Below are 20,289 nucleotides of genomic sequence, written 5' to 3'. Positions count from 1 at the left end.
AATTAAAAAGCTAAACGGCTTGAGAACCAATTGATTAGGTCTGGAAGCAAAGCTCTGTTTAGGCGATCCTGAGATGCACGTGTACAGAACAGCAAGCGTTCGCAAAACACAACTGGGAGCGAGTTCCACACTGCTGATGGATTACTGTGGATTCCTGCAAGATCTTTTTTGCCCCATTTGTATGAAGTGTTATATACACATATGTGCTACACGTAGACCATGCTTTCAAGAGTCAGGAAAATTAACCTTATAGGGCAACTTACAGGGTATTTTCCTTCCATCACCTGTATCTGCAATCACCAAATAGCCGAAGTTTGCAAATGGACTAAAATACCTCTCACCACAGGAATTAACTACACAAGGCTATTTTATCACTAAATCTCATTTGCTTGCCTTAAAATTGCTCTGAATTTTTCATAACAAGACTTCTAATATCATTACATTTCAAGCTACATAATTGAAATTATAAAGTAAAGGGCTCCAAAATTACTACATATGTACCAAAATGATGAGCTTATGAACAGTAATGAAATGGAAACTCTCGGAAGCCTGAGGTTACACAAAAACTTAAGAGATGCTCCCTATAACTTTTATAATAAAGCTAATAATACTGTTCTTGAAAGAGAAGTTGAAAGGGTTGTCTTTAAACCACTTCCTTCTCAGTGAAGTTTGGTCAGTCACTGACTACATATTTGAAAAATTGTCATGAAATGTGCAAGGTGTAAAGCTAATGGGAATTTGGAGCAGCAACAATGAGAAACTCCCTCTATGCATACAGAGAGTGATCGAACACCAGGCTCCTCCTGTGCCACCTGATGAACAAGAAAGTGCTGTGCTCCTCAAAGCCAACATCTCTGGCCTGTGTGTGTGTGTGTTAGAGAACAGCTCCATGGCACAGGCCACCAATACACACAAATAAATATTTGGATAAAGCTACAGCAGCATCTGAAGGAGAGCTGGGTGTACATGTGCCTGCCTGCAGAGGGGCTTCAAACAATGGAAATCCAGTGCTAGCAACAGGCCTTGGGTCACACCCCCTGCAGCAGCACTGCACACCATTACACAGCAATACCTCCAGGACACAAAATGCAAAACCAAAACCTCTTTCTTCGATACAAAAAGCTAAAGGTTGACCTAAATTTTCCTGCGCAAGTAAAATGTCAAATCTTTTCAGGGAACACATAAAGAGAATTGTATCATTACATAAGTAGATATGCTGAAAGAAACCATAGAAAGTTCCACACATTCACAAGTGTGATAATTTAGATGACAAATGTAGCAAATTAAACCCAACTTGTTAGCTAATAAAATATTTAATTATGTACTATGAATGATCACTTGCATATCTGGGAATTTAAACAATTATTTTTGGAAAGGGGAGAAATGTTTCTGAGAATGAGGGGGTTTTAGCATCTGAGAGCTTTTCTACTGCATTCCCCTCCACCTTACCTTGTTTATAGCTCTATTCAGTAATAGTTTTTACTTGTTTCCTCGATGTCTTAATTTCCTGCAATAATACATCTGCCATGAATAATTAAGCAATGCATTTGCTGCTCGCTGAAAGCTGAACAAGTGCTATAAATCAGTTCTGGGACCCTCTGCCAGCACAGACACAATCAGAGATCTGCTAATGTTGGCATTTCCTTCTGCAGGTGAGAGGAATGGAGCACAGAAACACTCAAGGAGCTGCTCAGCACTGCCAGGCTCCCTCGCCCTGGAACTGGCATTTCGGGAATGCCTGTCTGCATCTTGTCCCAAGCAGCAGGACTTCAGAGACTGTTTGATGAGGGACAGTAAACCTAAATATTCTATATTCTTCACATTTACTCCTTTCTCACATTCCTAGGTTGCTCCCTCTCAACTCTCCCTCTCCATAGTCAGGAGGAAAAGAGTAGAACATGTCCTGAGTGCGCATTATTCCCTTCTCAGCACCAAAATGATGGACTGCTGTTCTTTGCTGTATTTCCACCTTATTTCTCCTGCTGCTTGTGGTTCAAACCAGGACACTACCAGATGGTAGTGAAGGGCTGAATGATCATCTATAGTCAGGCCCATTACAGCCAGTGAAGGTTTATCTTGCCAAGTCACCCTCGCTCTCAGACAGCTGGGCAGGCTGCATTTCTCACTTTTTTGTATATGAAGATGGAAGATAACAAGCTACAAAAGCAACAGCGATAACACTTCACTTCAACACTTCCACTCGCATCCATATCAGGGAAGAGGAACAGTAAAACAACTTTCCACTGGCAGAACAGGATTCACCTTTTAATTGGATGAGGTTTACAGTGCAATCACTTCAAGTGCAGCTGTGCAGCATATGAGCCTCTCCAGCTTGGCAGTGCAGGTACAATAGAAAACTAATCAAGACCAGGTATCCAGCCAGGCCTAGGAAATGTCAGGGTGGCCATCAGAATTCCACGTCTTAATTTGAGAGTATCCCCAGTTCACAAAGAAGGTGCAGAGACTAAAAAAAAAACTTTAAAGGTCAAAATGTAGAACAATTCATCACTAAATTTCCCTACAAAACAAACCATGTAATGTTCCTGGTTTTAATTCTGTTGACAACAGATTGCACATATTTTAAAAACGTAACGTTTAGCAGCTGTGCTGCCAGTCTGCAGAGTTTGCATATATAGCTGTGATATTACCATACTCTATTATTCATAACAGGCAACAGACTTCATTCTTCATCTTGTGAAAAATAATTGCAGTTTGAAGTCAAAGTCTGATGGCAAAGAAACACCCAATATAATGCTAGAGTTTCCAGAATTCAGGAACTCATGTAATGGCCTGCATTTTGATTTAAATCAATTCATTAAAAAGACAAATCTCTTCTGATCTGCACTTCTTCAGCAAGAAGTACATGGCTCTTTTATGAAACCCAGAAAAGGAAAAGTCTAGGTGGGTAAATAGCTTTTTCTTATCCACAACAAACATGCAATAAATTAACCACAATCTTTTAACATGAAGCATGAGATACTCCCATCTCATACAGCCCTGGGACCTCACTCAGACATAAATTCAAGAGTTGATGTATAGCTATTCATAGCAAAAATGACTACTGGAAGGAGAAGGTAAAAAACCTTACCCATCTTCCCTTCCACTACCATTAACATTAAAAGCATTCTATACAAATACACTTTTTAATACATTTTCCCTTTCATACACATAAATAAACATTTAAACATATTTGAATCAGAAGGTCTTGCAAGACATACAGCATCCCTTGCAATTCTCAAAGCATTTTGTGCTGCCAGAAGCTGTTTAAATTCCCCCCACCTCAAAGATGCTGCTCTGGACAGCAAAGCAGCATTGTTTGCCAGGTATGGTCCACATGCAGACCCTCCACCCTGCCCTGCTGCTCTGGGTTATATGGGCTGGCACAACCACACTGCCTTTTTAGGGATATCTGACAGTCAGTGCAGAACAGCACGGATGTTTGGTGATGTCAGAGAGAAGGGCTCCTGCACACCACAGCAGCAACCACCAGGCACACACCAGAGCCCTGCCCTGGCAAAGCCCCTGCAACCATCAAAGCTCAGACTCGGGCCTCTGAACAGATGCATAGCATGGTAAAGTCTCCAGGCAGAGAGCTACCTACAGGTAAATACATAACATGCGCTGAGAGAAAAAAACAAACACAGAACTACCTGCTACAATTCACAGAGCACAATTAACTGTATGGCTTCAGAAGGTGAACCACACACTGGAACAGGCAGCCGTCCTTTAGTCATGCACAGACGTGGGCAAAAAGACAGCAAATCTACAAGGGTTCATGAGAAAATGAGGGGATGTTTGCAAGTCTCATATTCTCCCCTGTTTTCGCCCACCAGCCCATGTAGAGCAGAGCTACAAAGTTAGAGAAGGGCACTGAAGAGAACTAAGGGCCTGGAGAACACTTTCACACAAAGCTACATAGTCAGAAGAAAGAGTGACTGTCACTTGGGAGGAGGATAAAAAAAGGACAGGATAAAGATATAAGAGTTATTAGGTGACCTAGAGAAGACAGGCTATGAGACTGCACCTTTCCTGGTTCACAAACGAAGACAAAGAAACATTAATTTTAAAAAATCACACTGCTTATTCAGAACATATCTGAGGGAACACTTTCTGTTTGCATACAAAATTCCAGAAATACCTCCAGAAATTCAATTCCAACAATCCTGCATGTCTGTGAGCGTTGCTTAGTGCCTGACCTGAACCTCCCAGCTGTAATTCAATCACATTATTTCTTGTCCTAGCAGTGGATGGGATGGACTGGTTTTCCCCCAGTTAATCCTTCTATTCTGGCAGTGGGATGCTCAAGATGAGATGTTTCACCAGAGGCCTTACCCATGTGAGCAAAGCAGAAAGACTATTAAATGTGTCCTCATGGTGGGACTCCTCATTTTTGCCTGTCACTGTGATGTCTGTCCCCCTCAAAAAAGCACTGCTTTCTCAACTCCTGTATGGCTTACGACCCATTAGCACTGCAAGACCTTTTCTGTATACCAGCTGTCTAGGCAGTTGTCTCTCATTCTGTATTTATGTAGCTGATTACTCCTATTTTCAAACATCTATCCACATTTTTCCTTATTGACATGCATCCTCTCAGACAGTTTCGCCAATTTGTAAAGATCATTTTGAATTCTAATAGTGTCCTCCAACATGCTTGCCTCTCTTCCCAGCTTGTTGTTGCCTGCAAATTTAATAAGCATGTTCTCTATTCTATCAGAGAGATCATTACTGCAAATGCTGAATGCTACCAAACTGCCAAATACCCACCCTATGAGCAGATGTTTCACAGGAAAAAGTCTCATGAGGGAGCACTGAAAGCTTTACTAAAGATAAATGACATCTACTGCTTCTCCATTCACAAAGCCTGTTAGCCTGTCATTAAAGGAAATTAGATGGATCTGACCTTGACAAACGTACACTGGATATTATTCCTTTGCCCATGTGGATAAAACAATATTTAGAGTTGTTGCAATTAATAAAGCTCTACAGAAGGAGTAATACAAGTCCAGTTTCTAAGAACAGCTTCTAATTTTACATAGGAAATGGGAACTTACGTGGGTGGGGAGAAAAAGCAAGAGTAGGAGATGATCTTTATTGTACCTTCTTAAAACATACAGCATTTGTTGGCCGTCATTGGAGACTTATGCTGGGATAATTTTGGTATAAATGGACCTAGAGTTTGACACCATCCAGCAATTATTGCAACACTAAATAATTCTGCAATTTAACACAAACTTGGAAAACATCACATGGTATATACTGCATGTAACCCTTTATATGTTAAGTGGGATTTCTTAAATTCCACAAAATTACACAGGAAGCTCTTATCACACAAAACACTACAGATTAAAGAACATACCAGAATTTTTGAGCTAAATTTGCCTACAAAAAACCCCTTATCTGCAACAGAAGGCTGAGTGTCTAATGGAAAAGACGTTGAGCACTGCATAGATGCTGACTGAACAATATGGGGATTTTGTCTTAATGTGTAAAAAACCTCCAAATCATACTCTGCTCTTAAAATCGGGCACACCACTCTATAGACAGTGATGTATTTTAGCATTTGAGGGGGAAAAAAACCCCAAAACAAAGCAAAACCAACAAAACTTTGTCACTTAAATATGTTAAACGTTCCATGCATTTACTGAGACAGAATAAAGGTTCGACAGGCATTGCCAAGAAAGACAAGACCAAGCCCCTGTGGCCTGCAATACAACCACAGAGCAACTTCAACAAAAAACACTCTCTATTTTCACAACTGCCTCAAGAAACAGACAACTGCACTAGAAGAGGAACTTCATGGTGTCAGTGCAAATTAATTCTCTCTGCCCATGTTCCAGGCTGGGTGCTGGAGGACCTGGAGGACACCTCTCCTGTGCACCTCTGGCTCTTGGGAAGGCTGAGATCACAGCAGCTCTGGCTACATGCACAGAATGAATACACAGGCAATTTAGTCACACACGAGCTCACACAGCCTCCTTTATATATAGTGATCAAGTGTGAAATTCCCTTTATATTATTCAGCAGCCTGTTTTTCTATGGGTCACTCCTTTCACAAATCAGGTTCCATTCTCTCTGGACATTACTACAGATGCGCTTTGGTGGTCAAATGTTTTCAAAGACATTTTAGACTAGAGATCTATAAATGGCACCACAGTCACCTTTAAGGGTACAAAAGTATTTTTCCACTCTCTTTGTTTTTAAGAGCCATTCGAAGACAACTTTCACAGAAAGAACCAAAAACAAATGTCCAAGTTATAAAATACAGCCCCTCAACTTGAACTTTGCCTGAAGACCAAGCAGGGCACATTTCAGCCATGAAACAAACTCATAAAAAGCTGAAAATAATAGGTTATAACTAAGGAACTTCATGTTAACCCCTGATAAACTGTGTGTAATGGAGCATAAAAAAGGATATTAGAAGTTATATACAGCAAGTATAAATGACAAGTCAACAACCAGGACCATTACCTGTTACATCAAACAAGAGTAAAGGGAGCCTTTCTAGGTCTTGGACTACCCTCATCATTCTCCTGAGAGCCATACTGAACTCTGTACTCAGCATGCCAAGACTGAGAACACTGTCAGGACCAGGCATCCCAGTCCTTTAAACAGGAATATGAAAGTATTTGCTTAGGAGAGAAGTTTGCTTCTCTAAAGGTTTTCCTGTGTCCTGGAAAAACTGAAAGCTTCTGTTTGATCCTAAATAGGATTAAAATACATAGTCATCATCATCAGATCAGTATTTTAACCATTTTCAGCACGTAACAAGAATCTCACTACTCATCGTTCTGTTCTTTCAACGAATCTTCCCTCTTGTAAATTAAGCACTCTCTAAGTACAATACACTATAGCAGCCTCACTTCCAAAGTATTTTTTTTCTCAAATGCAGGGATTGAAATCCTTTCTGAGATCAGTGCACAGTGACTCTCATGTTTACCTCAAAAGACAGAATTTCAGTTTCAAGTTTGAAACCCTGTGTTAGGAACAACACCAAAGTGAGAGCTTTGCAACACACTCTGTCTCCCACTCACACAAGTCTCCAGCTTTTGACAAGTGGATGAAAAGGAACAGCCCCACTTGCCAGGCACAGCTGTGCTAATGCTGAGGCTCAAAATGGTTATTAAAAGGGGAGTTTTTCAGGGGCAAAATCCCCACATGTGTAAAGCTGATTAATATTTCCTGGCCTCCTTAAAACCACTTTTCAAAACAACCTTTAACAGAAGTAATACAACAGCTGAAACTGATTGGGCTAAAAATAAACACAAAGAAAACACATAAGGGTTCTGCATCCTCAAAACAAAAAGTGGAGGCTCAACAGTTACTGTCTTCTCCCTGGATGACAATTAACTGCCAAGGGCTTATATCACTAACTTTTGAGGTGAGCCAACAAGTTAGCATATATAGAGAGAGTTTGTAAAAACATTTAAAACAATTTGCAAGAAAAGCAGCAAAATCAAGCAAGAATTCAGAGTGATTCCTTTTAAATCTGCAGTATTTACCAGTGCCAACAGTGGACTGATGATGGTCCTTTCCATGAGACCCCCGTTACTTCCAGAGAATCCACTATCAGCTCATGTAGAATAATCTCATAGCAAAGACAAACCAACTCCAAATCTCTTCCTGACGTGATGACTTTATTCAAAATACCAACTCAGAACAGTCACCCTTGCTTCAATGAATGTCTGTTGCAAAATTGTGGCATTTCCATTTATTTTAAGATTTGACCAGGTACTACCTACACATCTCAACCCAATGTTAAAAATTTCCTGGAAAAGATTTCATGGAAATTCTATTATTAATTACCGGGTGGGGGGAAACAATGAGTAATATAAACAATGAAGGGCCATCTGAAAAGCACAGCAGGACTGCAAAGTCATTCCAGCCTCTACTACACAAAATGAAATATATTCTGTAATTATTTCTTTTTTTATACTACGTCAATGCCCCCTATTGTGAAAGGCTTAATGTTATGATGCAAGAGAGAAAGACAAAACCGATACACATTCAAAGCTCTAGCATTGCAGACTACAATTCATATACAAATGTAAAGCATCATCCACTATAAAAAGTGCTTTGATTTAATTCAGTGATCATATGTCAGTAAAGTGTGCAAGGCAAAAGACATTTCTATGAGTTAGAAGTTTCAGTAAGCACCCTACAGTGTTTTCACACCAACAAAATAAATGAGATTTGTCTCTGGCACAGACAAAGAACTGATTCTCACAAGGGACTAAACAGAGCATTCAATTAAGAGTACACCAATGCTTTTCAGCTCCTGATACATAAAGATAGACAACTTACCAGAGAAAAAGCACCCATGAACAGATGCTTTTTTTCCCACTCCTTTGTAAACCACGTTCAACATCAAAAAAGATTGACTAACATTTTGAGCAAACAAATTTCATACTCTTGGTTGTTCACAAAAATGAGCTTGATCATCTTATATTACAGTATCATTCTGAAGCACCAGTATAATGAAGAGATAATCAAAGAAACAAAAAAAGCATTCCTATTACCACATCATTGCTTTTTACAACTACTCAGCTAAAACACTGAAAGCTCCAGCAGATCGTATACTTTTTCCCTTTCTGACATCAGTAGTAGTAATAGCCAGGAGCATCACGACAAACCATATTATTTTATCGGTTTTCTGGCACTCCTTTCCATCTGCAAAGGATGTTACCATCACTACTACAGGGTATTTTAAATAACTCCTTAAAATACACATAGCAGCCTCTACAAATAGCCACAACTGATTAACATCTGTGAATGAATGCAACTAACTTGCAATTAGATTTGGAAAGTAAAGGATAAGATTTACCAAATCTTGGTAGTCAGCTACAAACAGAAAGGGAAAGTTACCTTTAAAGAATTACTCAGATGACTAAATGAGCTGGGATCCAGCAAAACACATTTTAATGTACCTAGGGGCAGATATTCATGAGCAGAAAGCCAAATCCCACTAATGAAATAGAAGTCTGCATCCTGGGAATCAGAGGTCCAAAAAGGAATTCAGAGGTCACAGTGGAGGACCACATTCCCAGCTGAATGCTGTGAGTAAAAAAGATAAAGTGCCATTGTACTGTTGGAAAATGCAGCCACTTGTCTTGGTCCTGGTCCCCTGACTTTAAAAAACATATTGAAAAGTCTGGAGGATTAGTGAAGAACAATAAAAATTTTATCTGGTCAGAAAAAAACGAGTCCATTCTTCTACAACAGAAAGGACAAACTTCCAGGTTCTCTAACTCTTCCACTTGAAGTTGCTTCTCCAGGAGATTGCATTAAACAGCAGGACTCTGCAGTCTCACTGACAGATGCTCTAATATCCAGTGTCTAAACCCTAAAAATGCATAAAGGTAGTTTGAAATAAATACACATTTGGAGAAGTAATGATTACTTGCCATTTTTACAGATCATATAGGAGATGGGTAAATTCTCTATCATTTACTTTTCAAATCATGATTTGACAGCCTCCCAAAAGCTACGTGCTAGCTCATCCACAGCTGTAAAAGCAGGCGCAGAAATTACTACTGAAATTATACAGCCTGTGCTACACAGGTCAGAGTAAAAGACTACTCTGATCTGATTTCTGGCCTTAAAATCTATGAATCTACACCGAAGATAAAATTGTAAGCAGGTAGTCCTATTGGTTTTCTGTATCACCAAGCCAATAAGCACATGCTCTCTCAAAGAACAAGTATTAAATATATCATGCCCTCAGCATTTGTCACTGTGCTGGATAATTTACACAGATATTTAATCACAGGAAGTCCCTTGTGAAGGCAGGAGAGGAACTCTGGCTGCACAGCCGAGTCCCAATGGTGCAAATGGCAAGTGGGGATGCTCAGCCCTGCACAGCAGCAGTGAGGGGTTCCAACAATGAGCCATGGAGTGGAGGCAACAGCCAGAGCCTGCACCTTGGTCTCCACGCAAACCACTGTCCCCCAGATGTCCCTGCAGACTGACCACAGGCTCAGAGCTGCCTGACAGCAAAACTCAGAGTAAGCTTGGCTGTTTGCTACAGCAGCTCTGAGTTCAGGAGCCACCACTCACTGAGGGCTCCAAGAAGACAACAAGAAGAGACCACTATATATTTATTCTCCTTTTACATCCTCCATAAGTCTTCGTACTGACCACTACTGGATGAGGGATTTGGGGCTAAGCAGACCTTTGACCTGTCAGCTGACATTGACTGATGAATGCTGGTGGCTTTAACAATACATAAAAAAGACAAATCAACATGCTGTGATTTGTTGTGGGTAGCAACCCAAACAAATTCACGCTCTCTGCAAGTGCTGGAGCTAAAAGGGCTATAAATGCAGAAAAAGATCCTTTGTCTACTCTGTACATGATGTTTCTCCTCAAAGCATCCCTTCCACCTTGATGTCTGCAACATTTAGCTACAAGCAGGCAGCATTTAGGTATTTTACACACAAGTGTAGAATCCATTCCTACCTAAATATATATATTTATATATATGATGAGTAAGAACACCAAAAATAAACACTGCACAATAACTGTGGTTAATATTTCAACCCATCCCTTAATGACACCACCTCGATGCCTCAGGTACAGGGGTTTTCCTAAACAGTATTTTCCATGTCCTTTCTGCTGATGGAATATGTCAAGCTAGTCAAGCTAGAATTGCAGAAAATTAGTATTTACCTGTGCTGCAATACCTGGATCCAATCGCATCAATTACACATAATCACCAGATGCTGTGTTTGGGGACAGGCATGCAAACAGGAAACCTGGAAACAGAAACTGATGCAAGGCAGCACTGGAGAAGCCTCATGTCCAGCTTTTGGAACGGAATCCTGCTGCCCAGCTCTGCAAAGTGGCCAATCCCCAGGCTTGCACAACAGCAAGTCTATCTCACAGCGTGGCCTGCAGCAGCTGTATTTGGGGTTGAGCTGTTGTTGAGGCATCATTCAGGTTATGAAGCAAAAGCAGCAGAGTTGAATCAGGGAGTCAAAACGAGTCAAACTGGTCTTGGGAGCACAAAACAGCAAGGGAAGACAGCAGAGTTAGGGGACAAGAACAAACTAGAAATGTTCCCTCCAGTGCTCTTCCACACAAAACCTCCAGACAGCACTTCGGGTACAGTGCAAAAAATTCCTGGCAAAACAGAGCTCACCTGAAGCTAGAAAAACCATCCTACTACTCTTAGACTCTGGAACATCACCATATCTAGAAAAGCCATCCTAGTACTCTTTCTTTTCCCAACCTTCACAAGCATCAGCATCCTATCTTTTTATTTTCTTTTTTTAATGCATCTCCTCAATTCAATTAGCATCCAAGAAACACTGATTGGAAAAAAAAATCAAAAGAAAAGCCCTCAAAAAACCCCAAAAACCTACCAAAAAAAAAAAAAAAAAAAAAAAACCCCCACTATCAAAAGAAAAGCCCTCAAAAAAATCCAAAAACCTACAACAACAACAAAAAAAAAAACCACCACCAACCCCAAAACCAACAACAGGGAAAAAAAAAAAAAAAAAAAGGCAAACAAAACCCACTCCTTCCCCATGTACAAGATGCACATCTTTTGGATAGAAATTAACTCTTCATTTCAGGAGCAGGGCAGCCTTGAGACACTTCAGACTCGGGGTCCCTTCTGGCCAGAGGTGGTGGGAGCCCAAGCTCTGCACGTTCACCTACCCCCTCAAATAAAAGCCAAGTCTGCTCTACCTCTAGAAATCAAAACGTGCAAATTGTTTGTTTACCAGGTATCAATTCACAGGTAGTTGGCCTAATTCTGCCTTAGTTCTCTCCTTCTACAAGGTCACTTTTGAAGTGGTTTTATTCCTTAAGCCCTTTGAAATTCTGTGCAAGACGAACCAATACATACTGTGGTTAGAAAAGGCCTAGGACTGGTCACCTAGTCTCTTCCTTTGGCTAATGGAACCTGTTCCCAGGACTTCAAAAACAAAGCCTAATTTTTAAAAAACCAAGACAACAACAAAAGACATTGCGGATGATTTCCCATGAGAGTATTGATTTTTCCCCATTTTCTCTTCATTTTGTTTTGAGAGGGGATTTTTTGGGTTTCTATTTTATTAGAATAAATGACACATTTTCAAAAGCTGAAAAAAAAAGCATCTTTTAGTTGACAATTGCACTGAACATTAACTGAAATCTGCAAAGCCATTTTTCCCGTGCACAATCAAAAGCTGACAGACAGGGAAGCACAGAGTGTATTAAAAAAACCACACAAGCAAGCTGAGAGAGAATGGGTAAAACAGCCATCCTGAATCAGCTCCGAGCTGCTCTAATGGAATTAGGGTCACTCTGACAGAAACACAGTCAGATCACAGAGAAAATTTAATAATTTCTTATTGCAGTCTGTAAAAGCTGGGGAGGATTTGAAATAGCTGTCTGCCAAATTAGCACTTCTGTATCCACCGTTCGTGCGCATGTGCCCCTTCCTGCTCACCTTCCCCACCTGAGCAGCCAGGGAAGCACCACTCCCCTCCTGCTGCCAGGGAGGCACCCGAGAGCCCCTCTTTTTCTGACACTCTGCCACTCAGTTTAACCTTTGGATGCCACTTCAACTCCATCACTGACATTCTTCACAGCTCCTGTGACCTCGATTGCAGGCGCGGCACCGGCACTGCACGGCGTTAATTCCACCAGGCAATACACACTAAATCTGCTTTAGCTCAGGCGGAAACATCCCGCTTTCTGCCAGCTGCCTTAATTGTCAGGCAGCTACAGCAGCCACTGAGATGTGTTACAACAATAGCAGGTGGGGAAGGTAGGGAAGACCCAGCCGTGGGTGCTCCCTGAGCAGCCAGCCACGAGCCACGCTGCTGCCAGGGATGCAGCACAGCCCATCTCCAGCCATCCTTTTCCTGCTCCTATAAAAAGCAATCTGGGGACTGACTTCAGAAAATCCAGGGATAACCCTGCTCTCACTATCCCGTTGTTTTTAGTAAGGGAAATGCAAGAATGCTTTGCAGATACAGAGCCTGCCCATCCCTCCACTGACTCCAAGCAGCACTGCAATGAGGAAAAGAATAATCACAGTTATTTCTTGGGAACAACCATAACCAGTGTAATAAATAAATGCTCTTTCACTGAAGCCAACAGGATGCTATAGGGACTAAAAAACAGAGGACTGTGCACATGGGTTGCTCCTTTCAAAGCATCCCTCTCAAGCTTCTTCTGGGAGCTGCAGTGTCCATATATTGTCCTATCTTCCCCTTGCCCGTCACTACTGTCCTGAATGAGGACTCTGCAATGCCAGATTCACTACTGCATCACTTGTTTGCATCACTGATGGGCAGGCCCCATAAAATGCAGTTTGGGGTTGACATTTTACCCCTGCAGAGGCACAGAGCAGACAGGTCCTTTCACACAGCTCCCAGCCTCTGAGGGTTGGTGGCAAGATTCAGTGGGTAAGATGATAGAAAAACTCTGAAGTTGCTAAAATAGACAGAGTTGCTAAAAACCACTTTCCATCCTAGGAAACCTTTGATTAATCCATGGTGGCTGTGGTAGTTAAAAGGTCAGTGCCCTCCAGAGCTGCCTTCCAGATTAGGAAAAAGCAATTCAGAGTCAGTCTGCACCAGAGAAAAAGACATACATACAGATAAACTTGCTGCTCAACACAGAAATGTTCCAAATCTGAGAAACCACACAGAGACAGAGACAATTTTAAGCATTTGGAATTATTCCACAAAATTAGCAAACCACGTCTACCACAAGTTAACCTCAGGCCAAGAACTGTCCTGGGACATCTCAAGCTCCACCAGCTTCTGCACATCTGTGATGTGACTGACACTTCTCTCTTTTGCAGGAGCCAGTATGAAGGTAATAAATTTCAGGGAATTATTTATATACCTCAGAACACTAAACAAGTACTTCTCCATGCCAGATTCCAAAATGCGCTACAATGTGCAGACATAAAGTGATCTGAATAAGCACCTTTCAACAGCACCAGCACAGAGCAAAGTAAGCTGAGGAAGGGGGCAGCTGCTGCCCCCAGTTTAACTGGGCAGCTCAGACTCATACAGACCCATTTTAATCTGCTGTGCGTACAAGTCATCCCTAATGACAACAAAATAACTGAATTTGTATGTTTCTTCACATCCTTTCTTCACTCTTCACTCCAGCTTCCCTAAATTTAGATCTTCCTCTCAGTCAAGGACATTTAGGAACCCCCAGTCTGTTTCCTACATTCAGCCAGGGTCCTACCAACATGAATCAAGATCTCCTTCAACTTTCACAAAATTACATCTAATTATAAGCCTAGTGACTAAAGCTACAGTGAGAAAGAGATGACTGCTGGCACCTGAGGAGGTGCATCATGGTCACCTCATATCTGGCTCAAGCATCCCAGGCGCCCTGGGTTCTTTCAGAGGCGAGAAGTATTCACAACTGCCAGAGTCTGTGATGAACGTGCAGACATTTGGACACTAAAAATCTGGGTACAGGTTAAAAAAAAAAAAGGGAGGGGGTTTGCACAAATACTTGGGGATTGCTTAACAAATACACACCCCAAGATTATGCAAAAAAACATCGAGGTTTCCTGCTCTCTGCATAACCCATTCCATAAAACATTCCTACTATAAGGTGTTTTTAGTAGGCTATCATTAGCCATGCTTTTGTCCTCTTGTCTGTCCACAATAGCAATTTGTGCACATATTTCCCTGTGGCTGGATGGGGCTAATTAAAGCCAGTCACAACAACTCTATGGGACTACCAGGACAACAGCAAGGACACAACAGCTAAATGTATGATCACAAGGAAATACTGTACTCTAATTCTGCCAAAATGTAGGTGCAGCAGAGCTATGCCAGAAGGTAAGAACTTGCACCCTCTTCCTCAACATCTTTCTCCAACAGCAATTGCCTGCTGACTCAGGAGAGATGTCTCAGTGCTACACAAATTACGAGAGCTGGCAAAAGAACAAGGAAAAAGTAACAGGGATTACTGTGACCCCAATACTTCTTTCTTCCTCCGCCCCCAATTTTCTTTACTCATCTGTGCGTGTTAGAAATCAAACTGTCAGGTTTTGATCTCACAGCTTCTACAGAAATTCTTTCTGCACTTGAATAAATTTTGTCAGTCTTTTTAGTTCTACTTGTGCCCCTTCACACACACCCTGTTTATCTGCAATGCGCACACTGGGAAATAGAAGACGGGGGGAAGTTGTTTCTTAACCCTCAGTTTCCAGTACAAACAAAGAAGGTTTAATATTTCTGGAAGGAAATTTTGCAAGGCATTCAAGCTTTCCAAAACCAAATGTTACTTACTGTCCGCTCCTGCTAAAGGCAGCATCAAGCAGCAGAGGATGGCTGCTGGCACAGTGAGTACTGGGATGCAGAAGTTAGGCACCATATTCCAAAGTAGAGCAAGTCCTCTTCAGTCTGAGGCAAGTGGTCAATACATCCAGCGTTACAGACACAGACTTACTCCTGCAAACCAAAAAAGGAAGAAAAGGAAAATTATTATGACACACAGATTAACTGCCAGTATACCAAACTGCATTGCAAAGTCATCATTACAGATACTTTTAAGAAGAAATGTACCTATCTTCCCTGCATGAGCAGTAGAGCACCACACACGCCTCTGGATTCAATAAGCTGATTTCAAGGGTCAGCAGGCATAAATGCACCTGTCTCCAAGTTTACCTTCATGTACAGTCTGGTTTACGGCCCATTAATGCATCCTTTAGTTGCTGTTGTTCACAGCAAATAGTTCTGAAGCTGCACATTACATTCAAAAAACAATCTTAAGCTCTTGTAACTCTCCTTCCACATGTCCTAGACAGACGTGGTTGACTGCATGTGTAGGGAGGGTTTGTGATCAAATTGCATGTGAAGCACAGCTTGGACCATCCAGCTGGGCTGGTGTACACCAGGCAAGTCTCAGCGGGTTCCAGCAGAAGAAACAGAAGCTGAATTGGATCAGCTGTCAGCTCACAGGGTGAGAGTCACAGCAGAACGTTATTAAGGAAAGTGTCTATAAAGAAAAGCTTTACCCAAAGCAAACACCTCAGCTTCAAACTCCCCAAAACAGATGCAATGACTACCTAAAAGGATTCATGATTGGATATTCCCTCTCCAAAACAAAGCAAATCATCTTGCAAATTGCCTTAACTTGGGCATCTGCTTGAACACTGAAATACAGAAAATTTCTTGAAAACCAACCAAAAAAAGGCAAGTATTTAAAAAGAATACAATTTCTTTGTATCTGCCTTCTTTATCTTTTAATATGAATATATTCATTGTACTTCCATCTCAAAGTCTAAGGTCTACCTATTAAAACAGACTTTAAAGGAACCAGCAAGCACCATGCCCTCAGCAACCACACTCAGCAGTGACAGGGGCTTACACTTTCAGTGCCAGGCATCTCAATGCAAGCCCAGGAGTTATTTAAAAGTAGATGTGATTCTCCACTAAGCTGCAGAAGTTACCAAACTTACCAACACAGCATTAATAGTGAAAAAATCTCATGCTGGCAGATGCCAGCCTGAGTGGACCCTGTGAGTATCCTTGAAGCCGAGTAGCTGCCACTGTGCACACTCACTGTTTGTGGCCCAACACGCCACTCTTCCTCGTGTTGGCAGACATTTCAAACACACCTTCAGGACTGCTCTAACAAAGATATTTCTGAATTTTGCTAGGTTTGGAAGTGTATTGTTTTTTTGGAAACTGCTGAGCTTTTGATGGAAGTATCACAAGTTACAAACACGTCTACTTCTGACAAAAGCACAGCGCTCAAAGAATGCCAGCAATGATCATGCCTAGGGAAATCCACAAGAAATCTCAAGAGAATCTACCTCGGCAAATATTTACAGTGCATAGTACTAACAAACAGGAGATCATGATTCTTCTCCATTCTGTTACTGTATTTGCACAGTAAATCTTTTCCCATGTTATAATATCGCACAACACAGAGAAATCTTTATTTATGCAACATCTTCTCCAGCCAAGACATCTGAAAATACTTTACAAAATAACCTAGCTCTAACCTAGATGCAGAGAGAATACTGATCATCTCATCCTGCTTTTATTGTCTCAATGAGAAGGCATAAATCTAACTAAGTTCAGCAGCAAAATTTTGAATACTGCAGAAGAGGCTCTTTGTACCAGCCACACACTCAGTTATCTTTGCTGCCCTCCAACTTCCCCATCCTCACTCAACTGTCACCACAGGATTACTAAAAGCACCATTTACATGCCTTACATGGCAAAGAGAGATACAGGTAGCTGTGTATTTATAGCTGCATAAGCTCTAAACCAACAACAGAACATTTCAGTCCCCAAGCAGCTGGCCCAGCGTTAGCCAGCTCCCCAGGTATGGCCCACACAGGAATGGGAAGAAATGCCTGGATCAAGAGTGATGATTATGCTTCTAAATTCTGCATGTACAGGGGTAATTTGTGCTGCCTGAAGAAGGGAACCCACGGAAGCACTTTAAGCAGCATTACATCTGGCTCAACAGCAGCCAGAATCCCAAGAGGCTACTCTTCCTGGGGAGGGGGTGGGAAACACCAAGGGTTGAAATTACTGTGTCAAAACTAATCATGTGTGTCAAACTCTGTAAGATTAGGACAGAGAATGAGTTTTACAGGTGGTGCTGAAACATCTTAGGTATTTGTCAGACCACAGTGGGGGTGAGTAGCTTTCAGAGAGCTTTTCCTCTTTCATTCACTTCCATTAGCAACAAAAGTGTCTCATCTAATGGTGTATCTTGAGCACAGATTGCTCAGAGTCTTGTCAATAGCACCTCCACAGCCCTCATACAGAAGTAACTCTCAGGAACACAAAAACCTCAGTTAAAGAATAGGTCTGTCTCTTGATTTCTCTCTTCTTTCAGTAAATGTGATCAAGCTTCTTCTCCAGTTTCAACAGATTTATAACTTTCCTCTCCAGCCCATGAGATACATACAGCATGCACTATGCAGAACTAGTGAATTGTCAGATATCCTACCAGATGCTTCATAGACTTGATCTTTTTCAACTGTTTAGTGCTCTAAATAATTTACCATCTGGTAGAAAAGCCAGATTTTCTTATGCCAGACTGCTGTCTGTCCCTCCGAAGTTAATAGACCACCTTTGGCCTTAAACAGGATCAAAATTTGCCACTTCCTCTTTCCATGGTTGCTCTGCTTATGGAAAGTTGTCTGCATTCAATAATTAAAGAGCTTTAAATTGGAATGTTTTAAAATTTTATAAATCTCAGTAGCTGTCATTCTCTTTTGAAAGTGAAAATATTAAAAAGCTTCTCCCAGTGGTTCAGCTTTCCCAACAAGACAACCCAATACTCAAAGCAAGGGCATCAGCTGAAGTTCAGTTAACCCTTAGAAGGGCCAGTGTTACCCTGACAGTGTTAAACAACAATCATGAACCACTGCTAAAGGCCTCCTTTCCTGGGCCAGAAGGCAGCCTAGGATGGAAAGCAGATAAAAACCAGATAATACTGGTAGATTTTTGGCAACAAGCTCAACAAATACAAAGTCAGCATTGCTTTGGCAAAATCAAGTACAACAGCAACTGACCAAATAAGGCTCCTACAATTCTTAATGAGTCTTGTCCCCAGCAAACTCATGCCTCTTCAGGCTGCTCTCTCTCATTTCTGGACTGATCTCCTGTGCACCAGATGATCTCAGTCCCTTCATCTGAAGGCCTCCTTTAATCTCACTGCTTTGGCCAGCATGTCACAACTAATACTGCATTTGGGAGCCCAGACACTGTACAAGAAGGTTTTTCAAAAACACACGTACATTCTCATTTCTTCTTCTGCATCTGGTCCTGGCAATATTATAAACTCTAGACTACATAACCCAAAATTAGGCTGAGGCTAAGCACTCCAGATGGCTTTGTAAAAACAGCTTTGAGTTTAGCAAGCTAAACTCCTGCCTCTGCTCCAAGCTCAGTTAGAGCTACCGAGAGCTAGTTTGGCAGAAAACTAGAAAGCAGGAAAGCACAACAAAAACTAGCAATCTTCATTTAAATATATCAGTTTTTTGCTGCGGGGCAGGTGGATGGAAAAGAGGCCGTCTTGAGGACATTTTTTGAAACCTACATGGTTTGATTCTTTCAGACAGGCAGAAAAAGCTGGACTCATTTAAAACAGAGCCAAGAATACCAACAGCTCATATGGTACTAAGAAATTCTGGCAATGAGTACGTCTCACAGGAGACTGCAATGAGATTAGAAAAAGCAGTCAACTTTAAAGAGTCAAGAGGAATTTCAAACCAGCACTGAATAGCTTATGTCCTCTATGAACTCTTCTGTAAGATAAACTGAACTGAAACAAGTGGGTCACCAGCCAAGACTGGCACAGTGAAGAACAGCATCCCCAAAGCAAGCCTGCCCATTCCAAACCAGGGACAAAACCACTGCACTAAAATCACTTTTTAGGTTAAGCTGCTTTGCAACCCAAGGAATCTAAGAAATCAGCACAGAAAAGTTCCCTCCAGGAACCCCTGTACATCCACGGAACTGCCAGGTTTCGTTGTGTTTTTGAGTACTGACACTGCCTTTGTTGTGAAACATCATTAAGAGACTCTGGAGAAACTTACAGGGTGGGAATGTGAGCCCAGTCCATAAGCAATGTCCTTATCTGACCTGGAGATGTAACAGTGTCTTTTCAAAAAGGAACCTGAAACAATTGTGTTTGTTTTTCAAAGTGGAAACTTCCTGAGCATTCTCAAGGTGAGCCCAAGGATGCAGGTCAGAAAATACCAACTGGGCACACCCAGACGATGGTAAAGACAGAGCTGAAATTACATCAGCCTCTCCCGGTGCTACTACATGTGCAACACAATCAGATTTCCTCCTGGCATCCTACCCTCTGTATTTTACAAAAGTATCTGAAAGGGAGCCAGTGCTCCAGAGGGACCCAACCAACACACCACCACCTGATCAACTCTGGGGTGTCACATCAGCGACGGCGATCGTGCATCACGCAGAGCAATAAGGCAGCTCTTTATTCTGTTAAAAGTGAGAACAATAACTGGCTACAGCTCAGCTGCTTCGCTCTGTACATAATGCCTCATCTGTGCTCAGAAGGAGGAACAGGAAAACCATGACACACCATATAACTCAAGACCATCATATTGCACACATTAAAAGTTGTGGAAGCAGTTACACACAAGCTAATGACTTTTCAATGTTTCACTTCACTACATTAGTATTCCTTTAGCATAGATTTCTTTGTGCTTTTCTGCGAGAAATATAATATAAAGAGACTTGGGGAGTACAGCAATATGGCAAAAAAAGACAAAATGAGTCTCATTTCACTCCGAACTCCCACATGCAGGGACTGTATTAGAGA

General features: G+C 41.5%; 1 protein-coding gene across 20 annotated transcripts in view; it reads right to left on the bottom strand.

Moving 5' to 3' along the window:
- Window positions 1-20,289, bottom strand: part of PTPRF (protein tyrosine phosphatase receptor type F) — a 378,264-nt gene that overhangs the window by 229,812 nt on the left and 128,163 nt on the right. For all 20 annotated transcript variants that reach the window (XM_039711435.1, XM_039711443.1, XM_039711439.1 and 17 more), the window contains one exon: window positions 15,258-15,419. In XM_039711435.1, the coding sequence (XP_039567369.1) occupies window positions 15,258-15,342 (85 nt within the window). In that variant the 5' untranslated portion in view covers window positions 15,343-15,419. The remainder of the gene's footprint in view (window positions 1-15,257; window positions 15,420-20,289) is intronic.

Source organism: Passer montanus, unplaced genomic scaffold, assembly GCF_014805655.1.
Source record: "Passer montanus isolate IOZ18808 unplaced genomic scaffold, ASM1480565v1 scaffold25, whole genome shotgun sequence".
Lineage (NCBI taxonomy): Eukaryota > Metazoa > Chordata > Aves > Passeriformes > Passeridae > Passer > Passer montanus.
Note: the sequence above shows the minus strand (reverse complement) of the source record. Positions and strands in the feature narration are given on the sequence as shown.